The following is a 17,540-nucleotide window of genomic DNA, read 5'->3' as shown; positions in this document are numbered from 1 at the left end:
TGAGGCAAGGGTCTCAAGATATCTAGTCCCTATTGGGCGAAGGGACAAGGGCTCGTCAGGGGGGAGGGAATACTGGCTGGCATGCGTGGTATTCCGGCGCACCTCTGGCCCCTGTTGCACCTTTTAACCATTTCAAGCACATATTTCTTCATGGTGGGCTAGTAGAACCCTTGCTGCAAAGCCTTGTGGGCTAAGGGCCTGTTGGTCAGGCAAATTTCGCATATCCCTTCGTGATTGTCCTTTAGCACGTATTATCTTTCTTTGATACCTAAGCACCGCAGGTATGACAATGTTAGGGACTGCCTGAACAACTCTTGGTTTATGAGTGTGCACCAGGCTGCCCTCCTTCTTATATAGACTATTTCTTTTTCGTTCGATAAGGACTTGTACCGAAGGTACTATATTAAGGGGGTTCTCTATTCTCCTTCGATAGCTTCAACCACCGCCAAGTTTAAACCAACCTTATCGTAGGAACGCTTCCCAACTCTTTCCAAGTAGATGGCGCTCTTCCAATCTGGTTTTGTAGCTGAGGCCAATCTTGCCAGCGCATCAGCCTTTCCATTCTCCGATTATGGTACGTGCTCTATATCGAACTGAGTGAATGTTTTGATGTACTTTTGCGCTTTTGTTTGGTATATCTTAATTTTATGTTCCTTAACCTCAAATTCTCCCTTCACTTACTCAACCACCAATTGTGAATCGCTCGACACATGAATCGAGCCACTCCAAGGGACTCTGCTAGGTGTAGACCTGCCAGCAAGGCTTCATATTCAGCATCATTATTAGTTGTTGAGAACTCCAACCTCAACACATAGAGTGTTTCTAAACTGTCTGGCACCATAAGAATTAGCCCTACTCCTCCTCCGGCTGCATTAGACGATCCATCCAAAAGTAGTGTCTAGGCCTTTGGTTCTTCAATTGTTTTTTGGGATTGTTCCACCATGAAGTCAGCCAGCACCTGAGCTTTGATAGTGGGCTTTGGCTTGTAATGTACATCAAATTCTCCTAGCTCAATTGACCATCTCATCATTCTCCCCAAGGTCTCCGACCGATGGAGAATCTGTTTTAGTGGTAAGTTGGTCAACACAATTATCTTGTGCGCTTGAAAGTATGGTCTTAACTTTTGCGCTGCACAGATAACTGCAAAGGCCACCTTCTCCGCTGTGGTGTAATTTAACTTGGCTCCGCTCAATACTTTGCTGGTGTAGTAGATGGGTTTATGTTGCCTTCCTTCTTCTCTAACTAAGATTGAGCTGACCGCATGTGGAGTTAAAGCCACGTATAGGTTGAGGTCTTCTTCTATTGTCGCCTTGGTTAGTAGTGGGGGGGGGGGGGAACCAAGGTATTACTTGAGTTGTTCGAAGGCCTTATCTTGCTCCTCCACCCATTCGAATCCTCCTTTATTTCATAGTACCCTGAAAAAGGGGAGGCTCTTATCTCCTGAGCAGGAGACAAACTTGCTGAGTAAGGCAATCCTTCTTGTTAAGACCTAGACCTCCTTCTTTGTTTAGGGGGGCTTTCATCTTTAGTAGCGCCCGTATCTTGTCTAGGTTAGCTTCTATTCCCCTGTGTGTCACCATGAAGCCCAGAAATTTCCCTATAGACACACCAAACAAGCATTTGGAAGGGTTTAATTTCATTTGATACCTGCATAATAGCTCAAATGTGCCCTTTAAATCTTTGCAATGCTCCTCTGCTTTCAGGCTTTTCACAAGCATGTCGTCAACGTATGTCTCCATTGTTTTCCCAAGTAGATCTTTAAACATTCGTTTTACCAGCCGTTGGTATGTTGACCCCACATTCTTCAATCCGAAAGGCATCACCTTGTAATAGTAGAGTCCCCTTTTTGTGATGAATGACGTTTTCTCCTCGTCTCCTGGGTGCATTGGGATTTGGTTGTATCACGAATACATATCCATGAAACTCAGGAGCTCGTGTCCAGATGTCAAGTCCACCAGCTAGTCAATGTGGGGAAGTGGAAAGCTATCTTTAGGGCACGTCTTATTCAAATCCGTGAAGTCAATACAAGTCCGCCACTTTCCATTTGGATTTTTTACCAAGACTACATTGTTGATCCATTCTGGATAGCTAACTTCCTTGATGAATTTAGCCTGTACTAGCTTTGTCACTTCTTCATCTATCACCTTGATTCGTTTTAATGCAAAGCTTCTCTTCTTTCGGCTTCCTATTTGGACACACCTCTCTTGATTGCCGTTTATGGGGATGTTCATAAGATCCTTGTCAATCAAAACGATTTGTGGACCTTCTCCCTTTACCTCTAGGTCTTCGATAGTCAGGGCCTTCCATGCCTCATTCTTGCCTTTTAACACCATCACATAACAATTCCGAGTTGCTGATTGATCTCCCTTAATCATCCTCATCCCATGTGGAGTAGGGAATTTTACCTTTAGGTGGTAAGTGGACGTCACGACTCGAGTTGCGTTGAGTGAAGGGTGGCCCATTATAATGTTGTAAGCTGATGGCCGGTTAATCACCAGGAAGTCCACCATCAAGGTGATTTGTTGCAGGGACGTCCCCATTGTCACCGGGAGCATTTTCGTACCCATTGGATGTACCATGTCTCCTTCGAATCCAACCATCAGGGTAAAGATGGCTTTTAGGCATTCTTTGCCTATTTTCATCTCTTGGAGAACCAATCAGAATATTATGTTGGCCGAGCTCCCGTTGTCTACCAATACTCGTCTCATCTTGTAGTTGGCCACCAGTAGTGACACAACCAGGGCATCATCATGAGGCTACTGCACTCCCTCCTTATCTTTCTTGTTGAAGGCAATAATGTATTCCTGCTTTTTTTTCTTACCATCCAACTTCCTTTCCTCTGTTACGAGTACTTATTTGGCATACCTCTTTTGGGTGCCCCCATTGTCTCCCCCGCTAGCGGGTCCGTTGGAGATCATTGTTATCTCTCCGACAACTTGCTCTTCCTTCTCTTCTACTTCGGGATTTTTCTGCTCACAAGCTTCCCTTCTGTGATCCCCTTTTTTCACGAATCTTGACAGATGGCCCCTTTTTATCAACACCAAGATTTCGTTTTTAAGGTGAATGCATTCCTTGGTATTGTGCCCGTGATCCCTATAGAGCTAACAATAATTTGACATATTTTGCTGATACGAGGGTGTTTGCATAGGTTCAGGCCACGAAACATATCCCTTCACTCGTATAAGCATTAACACATTGGTGCGGGGTGCGTTCAAGGGAGTATAAGATTGAAACTTACTAGTATGTCTTGCTTCTTTGGAACTGCTTTGAGGTTTGCTGCTGTCTTGTATTTTCCTAGCCTTGGAAGGTTCACCAATATCTCTAATCCCTTGTCTTTTTCAATTCGGCCTAGTCTCTTCTTGTATCCATTACCTCTTCTAAGTTGATGTATTTTTGTGCCCTAGCCATCAGCTCCTCCATGTTGGTTGGTGGCTTCAGCTCCGAGTTAGAGGGCCTTGGTTAGGACCGCCAGTGCCACCTTGTAATCCAGGTTGTGGATCTCTAGGGTTGTTGTGACGAAGCGGTGTATGAACTTCTTCAACATCTCCCATTCTCCTTGAACCAGACTCATCATATGGGTCATGGTTTTGGTGATCTTTCGACTACTGATGAAATGGCCCATAAACTGCTGCTCCATCTCTGAGAATGAGCTGATCGTCCCAGGCTTCAAGGTTCGATACCATACCCTGGCATTACCTTTAAGGGTAACTGCAAACGCACTACACATGATGGCATCGGGTGCACCTTACAACTGCATCAATACCTTGAAGGTATCCAGGTGATCCACTGGGTCAGTCGAGCCTTCATACCTTTCAAAATTCGGCATCTTGAACTTGTTGGGCAACGAAACCTCCATCACTTCTTTGGTAAATGGTGGATTCGACGATTTTAACAAACTTTCCCCATAAAAAGGGTTAGTTCGTCCCTCTTTCATCATTTTTTTTATTTGATCTATCTTTTTTATCCTCTCCTCTAACTCATTCGATCATTGCTCGTTCACTCCCACGCTATTCGCGTCCTCCGCTTTCTTCAGGGGATTTATTTTTCCATTGCTCTCCTTTGGGTCTTCTACTTTCCCTAGTAAGTTAGGATCGATCGGCCATTGATGAAGGGTAGGTTCTCCATGACTCTTTTGTTGTAAGAGCATGTTGAACATGCCCTCCATCTTCTTCTAGGAGGCTTCCATTCTCCTTTGGAAAATAAGGAACTCCTCCCTTGTGACTCCTGAATGGTATATGAGTGTAGAGTGCACAGACTGGGGTGACTGATCGCCTGTAACTGGGTTAGATTTGGAGTTGGTAGTTGTTGCCATGATTTAAGGATCAAGGCTGGAAGTGTGATGAACACCTCTCAAAAGCATTCTTGCAAACGGTGCCAACTATTGTGGAATAGAGATGTCGAGGACCTCCGACAAACCTTCTGATCTCCGATCACCTGAAAAGGATGAAAACAAAGGTGGCTTGGAGGACTTGGTGTAGAGACCCGAAGAAATTATAATGATTAAATAATAAAGAGGGAGAAAAAGGAAATTAAAAAGGGGGCACAACAGGTCCTTGTCGACGAAGTGGCTTATTGGGATCATCGATGGGGACATGTGTCTCATCGACGAGAAGATACAAAGTGGTTATTTTTCAGCTCTGAATTTCGTCAATGAGGAATAGCCATTCGTCAATAAAGTGACGTGTCTCGTCGACGAAGGTCAATGTATAAATAACCTAAACTCAGAATTTTCCTCAGGAATCACGCGAAAATCACTCTCTCTCTCTCTCTCTCTCTCTCTCTCTCTCTCTCTCTTTCTCTCTCTCTCTCTCTCTCTCTCTCTCTCTCTCTCTCTCGTGTTCATCCCTTCCCCTTTCTCTCTAAGATTTCAGGCCAGATTCTTTCCAGTTCGATGATCTGAGGCCACCATGACACTTTTGGGAAAATTCTCTTCAAGTCTGCTAGAGTGGATCGTTGGTGGGGTCGACTTGAATTTCATTCCAAATTTAAGGTAAGACTTTTTATTCAATATTTTTCTATCCTACAACTGTAGAAAATGTAGTAGTCGAAGAAATACAGAAGTTCTGTTCTGGGAGATGTTGTTTTCAGGGTGTTGAACAGGGAACCCTGCGAGTGCTGGATTGGTTATTTTAGGGGCTTTCCAGAAGTCATGTAAGAGAATAAACTAAGTAAGTCTTTTTATGAAAATGTATTTATTATTTACAGCATTTAATTTCAGGTAAATATGTATATTATAGAATTATGTTGGGAAATACTGTTGTAAACAGGGATATGATTTAAATATGTTTAATACCTCTTTTGTGTGGCATGAGTAATATTCACCATAGAAATTATGATGATAAAATATTATGTTTACAAAATAAGTATATTTTACTGCTTTCAGAAAAATGTTAAAATGATATAGGTTTTTTATGATATGTCGGCGTACGGGTCGAAGGTTTTATATGATATGTCGGCATACGGGCCGAGGATTTAATATGATATGTCGGTGTACGGGCCGAGGTTTTTATATGATATGCCGGCGTACGGGCTAAAAATTTTTATGATATGCAATACTGATGTACGGGCCGTGATTTATAAAATACAAAATGTCAGCGTAAGGGCCGAAGATTTTTATGATATGTAATGCAAAATTATATGAAAATATTAATATGACGAATATAATTACGTATAGCCATGTATCATTATTTGGAAGTATGTTATATGTTATCAAAACCTGGTTGGCTTGGTTTAGACTTTCACGAAGTACGATACCGTAGCTATATGATTACAATGATGATTATGTTAGTGCTACCGCTGTCATACGAGGCAGTGGGAGAATGGCAGTCGATGTGGTTTATTGTAGTGCAAGCGCCCTATGGTGTACGGATTAGGAGTGGCAGACCCATCATACTTACAGACTTTTACTTTTGACTTGGAAGTAGTTGGTCAGCCATTGTCGCTCCAGTCATGTGGGGGTAAGACATGACACCAGCCAGCTAACCATCCAAGATATTTTCTATGTACTGTTATATGAGATGATTTATACGTACATAAATTCAGTATAATATACCATGATATGATTATGTATATGTTTTTCCAAATATGATACAGACAGTTTTATTAAGTATGTTCATGTACTATTATATGTATAATACAAGAATACTCATATTTCCACGCACTGATATTAGTTTATTTCCATTATTGAAAGGTGTCTCAGCTCAAATTATATAAATATTTCAGGAGCCCCAAATAGGAGATTGGACAAAGCTTCGCAATGTTAGGTTCCAACTGATCTACCCTATTTGAAGGGTAAGTTATTTTTCTAGGGTGAGATGGATGTTTGGGTAGCGACCCTAGGACTTTTTTTTGATTTTTTGGGATGTGTTGTATTCATATGATAGTTGTAGTAAGACTCTAGTATTGTGTTGATTGATAGTTTGGTATGTATATGATTTTACGTTTCCTGCTGCTTAGGCTTCCATATTGTATTTCGAGTATTTCCCTGATATTCATGGGTCCAGGTTGACTATGGTTTGCCAGGATTATTATGGTGGACACTATTATTATAAAAAAATGGTAAAATTAAGTTGGTCGTTACACCCGGGGTGTACTTTGGGGGATCTCTCTGATGCTTAAGTAAGAGAATGCTTTAGAGAGGTTGAATGCAACAGTGAAATTGGGTTAGAATGAGATACCTTTGCCTCTCCAGCCGAGTCCCTATTTATAGCAGAGGAGTTTGACCCTATAAGGTAATGTCATTTATTGGCGAGTTATGGTGCAGACATGAATCGCTCTGGCCTTTATGAAGTTGACACCAGCTGTTTATGGTGCAGGCGTGAGTTACTCTAGCCTTTATAGTGTTTGACCCATTCTGAGTAGCTGCCTTCGAGTGTTGATGACCTTGATTGTTGTCACGTCCTAATTGTCCCTTATGGCAGATTGACTATTTAATTTTGGTATATTTTATGTGTATCAATAACATAAAAATTACATAGACTCAATTAGGATTGATTAAACTTGCCGATGGTACTACAAAACCCAAACTCAACTTTTTAAACTATCAAGTAGATCAAGTTAAATTGAATTATAAAGTGAGTCGAGTTCAAGCAGCTTGTCAATAGAATAAACTTAATACTCGATCTTTGCATCTATATATATTAACAACGATTACATGTAAGCTAACATAAAGAGCGTTAAAGACCAAGTTAGAATCTAATATAAGTAATAGATAACTATGATTATAATTCTTAGAGTGTTCCTTAACTTCAACACAAGAACATACTAACACAATACTACAATATGCATGCATGTTTGATGTAAATTATTAAAATATGATTAATATATATAAGTATATAATGCATTTAACATATTTACAATGCACCGGTTTGATTTAGATAACTTTGATTATTAAATAGGTTATACCAAAACCGAACTGTTAAGAAAAAAAATATATGAAAATGCTTGATCAAAACTAAGTTAAAAAATAGTTGCCTAGTTTTTTCTTCTTCTTCTTTTTATTTGCTTTATTTAAGCTTTGGAGCTTGGTTTTAAAAAAAATAATAAAAATATTCTTACCATCCATGATTCGATCCTACCTCTTAAGTTAGGGGATTGACGTTACTCATTTTGATTGCATTTTAATGAAGCAAAAATGACGGAAAGTAAAATCCCTTGTAAGGGTTTTTCTTTTTAATTCTCTTTACAAGTGGAGATTTGTTCAGAAAAGAGAAAACTTGATATTTTTTAAATTCCAAAAAATAAATTCAAGAGAAAGAAAATTTATCCTCTTTATTAAAAATAAAAGGCAAATTTAAAAACAATATTAAATATTTTCTCATAATATTCTTTAAAATCTTTTCAAAAGAGGGTAGATTAGAAAGAAAATTTATAATATTTTTTTTAAAGCACAAAAAATATTAGAATACTTTCTTAATTAAGAAATAAAAAGTCAATTTAATAAAATGATATTGAGTCTCTTATTTTCTCTTCAATTTTCCAAATCATCATAAGTGAGGGATTTGCAGTATGTATATGGGCGGAAATTCTGATTTTATATTTACTGAATAATTAATCAAGCTAAAAGTAATTCAATCATTTTCTGATTCAAAAGAGTTTGTCAATAAAATTACTTGAAACATTTTAACTTTACTCAAAATCCTAACCCAATATATTAGTAAAATTTTTAAAAGTATAATATTTAAACACTAACAATGGCAGAATAGTAGAGTCCTGTTTGCACTTAAAAAATAAATTTCAAAGCAATTTAATCTTTATCAAATGAAGCAGTGGACTTTGAAATCAAAGATTCAAATGGCCCACATAATAACTTCCAGAAATCACTTTTTAAATACTAGAGAGAGAGAAGATGGAAATGGCGGTGGAGATAATTTCTCCCTTCGCCGAGATGGCAGATACAGATTGGCCCAGCAGGACTAGCAGACTGAGAGTGAGCAATGATTTCTTTCGCTTTCTCTTGCTCGCGGTCTCTCCACCTTCCTTTGAACTTTCCACCCTCTCCTTCCATTCTCGCTTCTCCCTCGCCTATAAATCCCAAACCACAAATGGCAACTCCATTCTCAATATCTCATTCTCAATATCTTCTGAGATTCCCCATTTCTTCTTTGAATTATTTGAATTTCTCTTCACAAAAATCCCTTTAATCTTGCTAGCATTAACTTTCTTCTTCAATCCCATTTATTGCTCCCCATTCTCTCCAATCCTTTATATTTACTAGCTCTTCATCTCACTTGTCTGTTAAGTGTTCATACTTCTTTGCGCCATGGCTCCGGGCTTTACCAAAACCCCTTGTCCCCTCCTCACCGATCATCCCAAAAATGCCTGCAAGCAGTCCTCCGTCTCGCTGGACGGATCCAACTTCACCGCCGACGGCCATGTCGTCCTCTCCGGCGTCCCCTCCAACGTGGTCGCCACTCCCTCCGGCGCCGGCTGCTTCGTCGGGTTCGACGCCGACCAGCCCCGCAGCCGCCACGTCTTTCCCGTGGGCAAGCTCAGGGGCATACGGTTCATGAGCATTTTCCGGTTCAAGGTCTGGTGGACCACCCACTGGGTCGGGTCCAACGGCCGGGACCTGGAGCACGAGACTCAGTTGCTCCTCCTCGACAAATTGGGACAGGGTTCCGGCGCCGACCGGCCGTACGTCCTCGTCCTCCCCATCGTCGAGGGCCCGTTCCGGGCCTCCCTCCAGCCCGGCGACGACGACTACGTGGACATCTGCGTCGAGAGCGGGTCGACCAAGGTCGCCGGGGCAGTTTACAGGAGCTCCCTCTACATTCACGCCGGCGATGATCCGTTCACTCTGGTAAGCGACGCAATGAAGGTAGTGAGGGCCCACCTGGGGACGTTCAGGCTGTTGGAGGAGAAAACTCCTCCGGGGATTGTGGATAAGTTCGGTTGGTGCACGTGGGACGCGTTCTACCTGACGGTGCACCCGCAGGGCGTGTGGGAAGGCGTGAGAGGCCTCGTCGAGGGCGGGTGCCCGCCGGGGCTGGTCCTCATCGACGACGGTTGGCAGTCCATCAGCCACGATGAGGACGATCCAAGCTCCGGCCTGGAGGGGATGAACCGGACGTCGGCCGGAGAGCAGATGCCCTGCCGGCTAATCAAGTTTCAAGAAAATTATAAGTTCAGGGACTACGAGAGCTCTCGCGCTCGTGGTAATGGCATGGGGGCCTTCGTTGGGGACCTGAAGGATGAGTTTAAGAGCGTAGAGTACGTGTACGTGTGGCACGCGCTCTGTGGGTACTGGGGCGGACTGCGGCCCAACATGCCAGGACTGCCGGCGGCCACCGTAGTACGGCCGAAGCTGTCTCCAGGACTGGAGACGACGATGGAGGATCTCGCCGTCGATAAGATTGTTAACAATGGGGTGGGGCTGGTGCCGCCGGAGGTCGCTGATCAGATGTACGAAGGTGTTCACTCGCGCTTGGAGTCCGTGGGCATTGATGGGGTCAAAGTCGACGTGATTCATGTAAGTTTAAGTTCAGTGTATTTCTCTGAATTTTTTTTTCAAAGCCGTTAATTTTACGAAATTTGTTTCCTTCTTGAAATAGTAAAGAGTTATGAGTTTGCGTTTTCTGATTGGTTGTCCGGAAAAGAAAAAAAAAAATTGAGTTTACACGTTATTGACATTTGATTTAAAATTTTTTAATGAATAAATTTTACTATTAATAGTATTTTATATCTAAACAATAAAATTAAAAACAATTTTTTCCTTTTTTTTTTATATTTAAAAAAAAATCTCTATCGGGAGCCCATTGCGGAAAATTCAATATTTTTTTAGTATGTTTATTTTTTCGGATCTAAAACTAATACGCAATCCACAGTTTTCTTTTTTGAGAAGTTATATATTGAAAAATTATTTTCCTTTTTTATGAATTTAATTTTTGGATTTTCTAAATTTTTAGACTGCATAATCCTATCATCACTAGTGACATAAGCATTATTTTAAAAGATTCTAAGGGTTTTTTATTTATTTATTTGATTAATGCCACTAATTCCTCACTTTATCCTAATTTATTAGTATCAATTGCTTATTTAAGTATAGTTTTGGCCGGGTCACGGGTTTCAACCCGGGATCCAATTCAATTCGGATTCGACCCAATTAACTAACCCATGGAGGTTGATTTTGTATTTGTGTATCTTGGTTTGTGCAGTTGCTGGAGATGCTGTGTGAGGAGTATGGGGGCAGAGTAGAACTGGCCAAGGCATATTACAAAGCCATAACCTCTTCAGTGAGGAAACATTTCAAAGGGAATGGTGTCATTGCCAGTATGGAGCATTGCAATGATTTTATGCTTCTTGGAACAGAGGCCATTTCCCTTGGTCGTGTTGGTATGTCCTAAAACTTTCATCCCTAAACTTATTTTGTTTTCCCAACTTAAGAATTCCATTTTTCATACGATGATGTCCGATTAACGGGCTTGCCCCGGTATTTCTTCTAATTTACCCTTGAAATGTACATTCTTGTATTTTATATATTAGGTTGTATCTGATATGCTTCATTATTTCAAACTATAGGTGATGATTTTTGGTGCACTGATCCATCCGGGGACCCTAATGGCACATTTTGGTTACAAGGGTGTCACATGGTGCACTGTGCCTACAATAGCTTATGGATGGGTAACTTCATACACCCAGATTGGGACATGTTCCAATCCACCCACCCCTGTGCCGAGTTCCACGCCGCCTCCCGGGCAGTCTCCGGTGGACCGATCTACGTGAGTGACTCTGTTGGAAAACACAACTTCCAGCTCCTCAAATCCCTCGTTTTACCCGATGGCACGATCCTGCGATGCGAGTACTATGCTCTTCCGACACGTGACTGCCTCTTTGAAGACCCCCTTCATGATGGAAAAACCATGCTAAAGATTTGGAACCTAAACAAGGTGAGACACCATAACGTATGCACGTATTTTTCCATGACAATTAAAATTGCCTATAGTCACTAACCATATGCTCTTGTTGTTTTTTGGTCAACAGTTCACTGGGGTACTAGGGGCATTCAACTGCCAAGGAGGAGGATGGTGTCGCGAAACACGGCGCAACCAATGCTTCTCTGAATTTTCGCATCTCGTGACAGCGCAGGCCTCCGCTAAAGACATTGAATGGAACAGTGGAAGGAACCCCATCTCCGTGGAAGGAATACAAGCATTTGCCATTTACTTGTTCAAGGAAAAGAAGCTTGTTCTGTTGAAGCCATTAGATAGCATAGAAGTTTCACTAGAACCATTTACTTTTGAACTAATGACGGTTTCTCCAATTGCTCTTCTACCTGGAAAATCAGTCCAGTTCGCGCCGATCGGATTGGTGAACATGCTCAACTCCGGTGGTGCAATTCAGTCTTTAAGCTTCAATAAGGAAGAGGCTTCTGTGAGAATTGGGGTGAAGGGAACTGGAGAAATGAGGGCATTTGCCTCGCAGAAACCAAGAGCTTGTAAGATCAATGGGGAAGATGCTGTGTTCGTGTATGAAGAGAGCATGGTTGTGGTTCAAGTGCCATGGCCTGCTTCTTCTAATTTGTCCATGGTTGATTACTTGTTTTGAACTCAGGGAGCTGATTATTTATAAGCTTTCCCTGATTATGACTATTTTTCTAGTTCCTTTGGGTTAAAGCTCATTTTTTTTTTCAAGCACAAGTATGTGTATTTAAGTTACATGTATTTGAGTAATTTGAAGTTTCCATTTGGTTGTTACCATTCTTTCTCCAATGTGGAAGCAGCAAAATCAGCTGGATTCCAAGTTTCACAAAGGTTGTTTTTAACAAGAAACATTCTTAACACTCTGTTTGCTGTTTTTCTCTTTGCATGTTAGCAGAATGAACGCAATGGTGCATTTAGATTTGACAATTACTATGAATTATATTGTAATGGTGCTTATTAAAGGTAGTGTTATCGAGATAGATGAACTGATCGATGTGTTTTTGTTGCATTTTTTACTATTCTATTATGCCTTTCTCTTTTTATTTTTTGTTTGTTTCTTTATTGAATCTAAAATTTTGAGTTTCACGGCTGTAGTTATTTAAGGACTTTGTTCTATAATTCTATTGCGATTGATATGTATTTTTCTCATTCAGCGACATAATTTTGTTTCATTTGATGCTATTCTTTCATTAGGTTTCTGTTGGTTTTTACTTGTATGTGTGTGTGCGCACGCGCACGTGTGTGTTTAAAACTCAATTTGGAGGCTTCCTTGGTCTATAGATAGTTAAAACATTGAAATCCCACCAAAAGATTGTGGTTTGGAAACAAAACAAATAACAAATATATCACTGTGGAAATGGCATAAGAGCTTCTTGTCCATTTTGCAGAGACTCAAGCACATATCTTGCCTTATAGCTGCCTCTCTAAGGGCAGCCTGGACATGCCTTTTGGCACTTCCTGCTTATGTGCTTAAGGACTGCTGTGGACAATATCCACAGCTTTTTCATCATTCATGTCTTCCCATAGACCACCAGATACATGTAACTACAAGTAAAGAATTATTTGATAGGGGAATATGAGAAATGGATGGTAAATGGAATTAGCAGTCAAGACAGGCATGCTAAGTGGTTCAAAAGAGTATGAATTTCCCATTAAGTTGTTCCCTTGTCCTCATCCTTACCCGATCGACCCATTTTTCAGTTTGCCACAATAGTGATATATATTTTCTATATTATCTAGATGGAACAAAAAAGTCACTATAAAATCTTAATTTAGTCAAAATTAATGGATTGTTGAAAATAATTGATACTCATGAACCAAGATCGATGAATTCATTTTTCATGAACTCAATTTGTTGTTTGAATATTGGCAATATGGTGGGGGTACAATGGCTTCATCAAGGGCTAAGCTCTGTAATGTTGCCAAAAACTTTGGGGATCACAATTATAGCTAGGTACTTTCCTTGGTTTGTGTTTTTTTTTTATAAATGTTCTTGATCAATCCAAGCTCTATAATTTAATTTTTCTGATTCTTTTGAAGTTGTGCTTTGGAGCAAACTTTCAAGTTTATGCTCCAAAACCAAAACAGCAAATGGGAGGTGGGTTTTGTTCAAAGGAATTGGAGAATAAATAAGTAGCTCAAGAAACTGAATGGAATCAATGTATGATGCTTTGATATACCACAAATTGCCAAATCTTTCAAAATCGATAGCTATTTAGAGTTGAAAGAGTTTATGGAATGGGACTAGGGGAAGTAACCAATAGTGCAATTGTTGTGGCCATGCAATGGCCACAGTGATCTTCCAATTTAGTTTCTCAACATGATCTTTTAGGATCTATTTGGATTGAGGATTTTACTTTGGACCAAGGATTTTACTTGGCCACAGTGATCTGCCAATTTTCAGCATTCCCTTTCTTCCATTCCGGATATTTCGATCTTATGTGCCCAATTTTATAGTACCTAAAACACTTTATGTCCTTCCTCTTCCCAGACTGCAACCGAGATCCGTTTTAGGACTTACGTCTCCCATGTTCCTGGTTACTCTTCACCACAAGCCCTTCACTATGTGAAACTTCATCGCTGACTATTTTTCTTTGATGAAAATCGAGCAATGCACTTGTCACCTCTTCCAAATTCAGGCTTTCTTTGTCCCATGCCAAAGTGATAACCACATTCTCATACATGTGAGACGCAGGTAGGGAATTCAATAACATCAGCGCCTTGTCTTCCTTCTCAAACTTTACATCAACACACATCAAATTACTAACAATCTGATTGAATACATTGATGTGTTGGTTAAAATCCGAACTCCCTACCATCTTATGCCAATACAACCTTCGCTTAAGAAACAATTTGTTCGATAAAGAGTTAGACATATACCGGTTTTTCAGTTTTCACGAAACCGCTGCCGAAGAATCCTCATCCTTGACGTGATATAACATGTCATCAGCCAAACATTGTCGGATGGTTAATACTGCCTTTGCCTCCAATTCATTCCAAGTTGCTTCATCCATGCCTTCTGGTTGAATTCTGTATAAGGCTTTCATCTTGCCTTATTGCACTAAGAGATCCTTCACCCTTCTCTGCCACAAACTAAAATTCCTGGTTCAATCAAACTTGACAACGTCAAATTTCGCAGATAAAGATCCAACAATGCTTTGATACCAATTTTTTGTGAAAAACAAATTACAAAGAGGAATATAAATTTAGAATCAAACGCACAATATAGTAATCAATGATGAATATATAGAACAATCCACAACCACAGGAAGTATATGAAAGTAATAACAACATAATAACACAAGGAATTATGGGGTTCGACAAAGCTTACAACCATGGGAGCAAACGATAAAATTCACTGTCTTCTTATCCAAAAGATATGAACAATGTACAACACTCTTCCTTTTACAACCATTCTCTATAAATACATCTAAGACGACATATAAATAGAGTTCTCAGAGGTTTTCCCTCCAAACCCCAACCATATTAACTTCTCCTTTCAAAATTCAAAATTTTGCACTGGGTTCCTGAGCTAAATCATCGGCAATTTTAGACAGAATGCATATTGTATGAAATTGGGTGCCAAACTGCCGATGGTTATTGTGAATCCGTCGATGATTTCCTTACTGCTCCCCAACACTTTAATTTTCTACTATGTTCTCTCTTTGTACATGCATCCCATTCAGTATATGAGCCACATATCACAACAAACTCTTTGCATGCAAAGTTCTGTTCTTGCCCACAGTTTCAACCCTTCAAGCAAATAGAATAACTTATCCTTTACCGACATGTCTCTGATATCCAACATCAAAGCAGAAAATTATTTCACATATTCTCTAATTGACCCAATATGCTTGAGGTTTTTCAGCTTTTTTCTAGCATTCTATTTAACATTGTTAGGAAAGAATTGGTCCTTGAGCTCTCTTTTCAAGTTTACCCTACAATCCACAGCAGAACATCCATTTTCAATTTCGTTGTACTTAGTACACCATAATAGTTTGGTGTCACCAACCAATTCTATAGATGTAGTATCCACTTTCATTTGTTTTGAGTCCATCCTCAAAGCGTGAAAGTAGTGCTCTTTATGAAAAAAGAAGTTCTCCAACTCCTTGGCATCACGAGCACCCCCATAGATCCTGGGTTCTGAAACCTTGGTCTTGCTAAACCTTGGAGTGTTAGAGTTTCCCATAGCAAGAACCACCAAATTCAATTTTGGAGGTAAATCAACTATCCAAGCTTGTAATGTAATGCCTCGAACCCGCCAGTCGAGGCCCGAAGGTTACATGTTTCATTTACTTGTTTATGATACCATAAACTATAATCATGCAGCGAAAATAAATAAACATTCTCAATTTATATACTAGAATCAATCTATAAATCCCAAATAAAATAGTAGCATCCATCTGTTTATATTACAACCCAGTATTTTAAAACATAAACCATACATAAACTGTTCTTACAGTTGCCCCAAAATTTATCTAAAATCACTACCTTGCCCGAAGATCTAAGCTCGATCACCTAATGGACCTGAAAATATAATCATTTGTTAGGGTGAGACACATCTCAGTGAGGAAGAATAAACTATAATAATGTGTGGCAGAGAGTTTAATAAACACAAAATGTAATCATTTGTTATTCCACATTAGTAAAGGTAGCACATACAAATTACACTCATAGATACATACTTATTTTTAGTGATAGTGCCCGAGAATAGGGAAGATTACTCGCTTATACAAGTAGCTTCCCTCTGCTCTAATACCAATACCAAGGCACTCACCTTAGTCAGTAAGCCCTCGGGTTATGTATATAGGCAAAATCTCCGAGAATAAGGAAGATTACCCACCCATACAAGCAGCTTCCCTCTGCTCTGGCACCAACAAAAAATTACCAGGGCACTCGCCTTTCTCTGCAAGCCCTCGGCGGAGAGTTTTACTTTACCATTAATATACATACAATTAAATTCACATACCATATATCTTATCAAAACATATTCCACGTCAATTATCCACACAAGAATTTACTGTCCACACAGGACTCACATTGTGACGACCTACTTAATTTTCACTTTTTATTTTATTTTATAATATAATACAATATCACAAAGCTCAGTAGATCATAATTCACCTGGACCCGTGGGTACCAGGGATATATCAGAACATATAACGGAAGCCTAAGCAGTAGGAAACATAAAATCAATATATCATAAACACAAACCATCCATCATAATACCAGAGTTACTACATCCACTGTATTCAAGTATATACATCCCAAAAGAAAGACCTAGGGACCTTTTCCAAAAAATCCAATCGTTCCTACCAAAAATTACCCTTCAGAGAGGGCAAATCAACAATACTAAGTTAGCGGAGCTTTACTCACTCTCCTATCAGGAGCTCCTGAAATGTTTATAAAATTTTGGGGTGAGACACCTCTCAGTAAGGGAAATAAACTAACACTAGTGTGTGGCAACATGAGCATTTCTATAATATACATATAATGTAATGACCTCAAAATTTATATCATTTTTTTTCTTCGTATTATATATATATATATATATATATATATATATATATTAAATGTTTTGATACCTTCTACTATGAAACTCAGGCCTGTATACAATATTCATATCTATGCATCGGAAACGTAAACCATACATCCATATATACTATACAATACCAGAGTTCAATACATTCATACCATAGTCATATAAAACAACTCCTTCTAGTATTACCTATCCCAAAAATACAAAACTCAGTCACAATCTCACCCTAAAACCAGGGCTATCAAGAAATCTCCTTATATGTGAGCCTGATCTGCTCGCCTAACTGGATCACCTGAAAAATATTAAAGTAATGGAATGAGCCAACACTCAGTAAGACGAAATATGCTATTGCTAGTGTGTGGCAAATAAGTTACAATACTATGAAAATCTATTACTATATATCACTGAATCTGTAAATACAATACTAGTAATATAAACCATCACCTTTCCATATTGCTTAACATATTTGTACTTTAGGTTTCTACTCAAAATACTTCTTATATATATATTCTATCTTTATAAAACTGTATATACATAATAATAACTGAAAACTTCCCTGTGGATGACTGTATGTCATGATT

The 17,540-nt window shown here is 39.5% G+C and overlaps 2 protein-coding genes across 2 annotated transcripts; one reads left to right on the top strand and one right to left on the bottom strand.

The window, feature by feature from the left end:
* Positions 1-1,958: 1,958 nt before the first annotated feature.
* LOC131167548 (uncharacterized) lies at positions 1,959-2,540 on the bottom strand. The gene has a single exon (XM_058126350.1). It carries the CDS (start codon positions 2,538-2,540, stop codon positions 1,959-1,961), a length of 582 nt encoding a protein of 193 aa, XP_057982333.1.
* Positions 2,541-8,235: 5,695 nt separating this feature from the next.
* On the top strand, positions 8,236-12,197 carry LOC131168450 (galactinol--sucrose galactosyltransferase). The gene is made up of 4 exons (XM_058127879.1): positions 8,236-9,970; positions 10,656-10,833; positions 11,020-11,387; positions 11,482-12,197. The coding sequence occupies exons 1-4, from the start codon at positions 8,762-8,764 to the stop codon at positions 12,043-12,045; spliced, it is 2,319 nt and encodes a 772-aa protein (XP_057983862.1). The 5' UTR covers positions 8,236-8,761; the 3' UTR covers positions 12,046-12,197.
* Positions 12,198-17,540: the final 5,343 nt, after the last annotated feature.

Source organism: Malania oleifera, chromosome 11 (genome assembly GCF_029873635.1).
Source record: "Malania oleifera isolate guangnan ecotype guangnan chromosome 11, ASM2987363v1, whole genome shotgun sequence".
Taxonomy (NCBI): Eukaryota; Viridiplantae; Streptophyta; class Magnoliopsida; order Santalales; family Ximeniaceae; genus Malania; species Malania oleifera.
The sequence above is the reverse complement of the archived record's forward strand: the minus strand, read 5'-3'. Positions and strand labels throughout refer to the sequence as shown.

Coding starts and splice junctions, on each gene's coding strand:
- LOC131167548 (XM_058126350.1), bottom strand. CDS start 2,540: ATGGGGACGTCCCTGCAACAAATCACCTTGATGGTGGACTTCCTGGTG.
- LOC131168450 (XM_058127879.1), top strand. CDS start 8,762: ATGGCTCCGGGCTTTACCAAAACCCCTTGTCCCCTCCTCACCGATCAT. Junction 10,834..11,019: donor CATTTCCCTTGGTCGTGTTG/GTATGTCCTAAA, acceptor TTCAAACTATAG/GTGATGATTTTTGGTGCACT. Junction 11,388..11,481: donor AGATTTGGAACCTAAACAAG/GTGAGACACCAT, acceptor TTTGGTCAACAG/TTCACTGGGGTACTAGGGGC.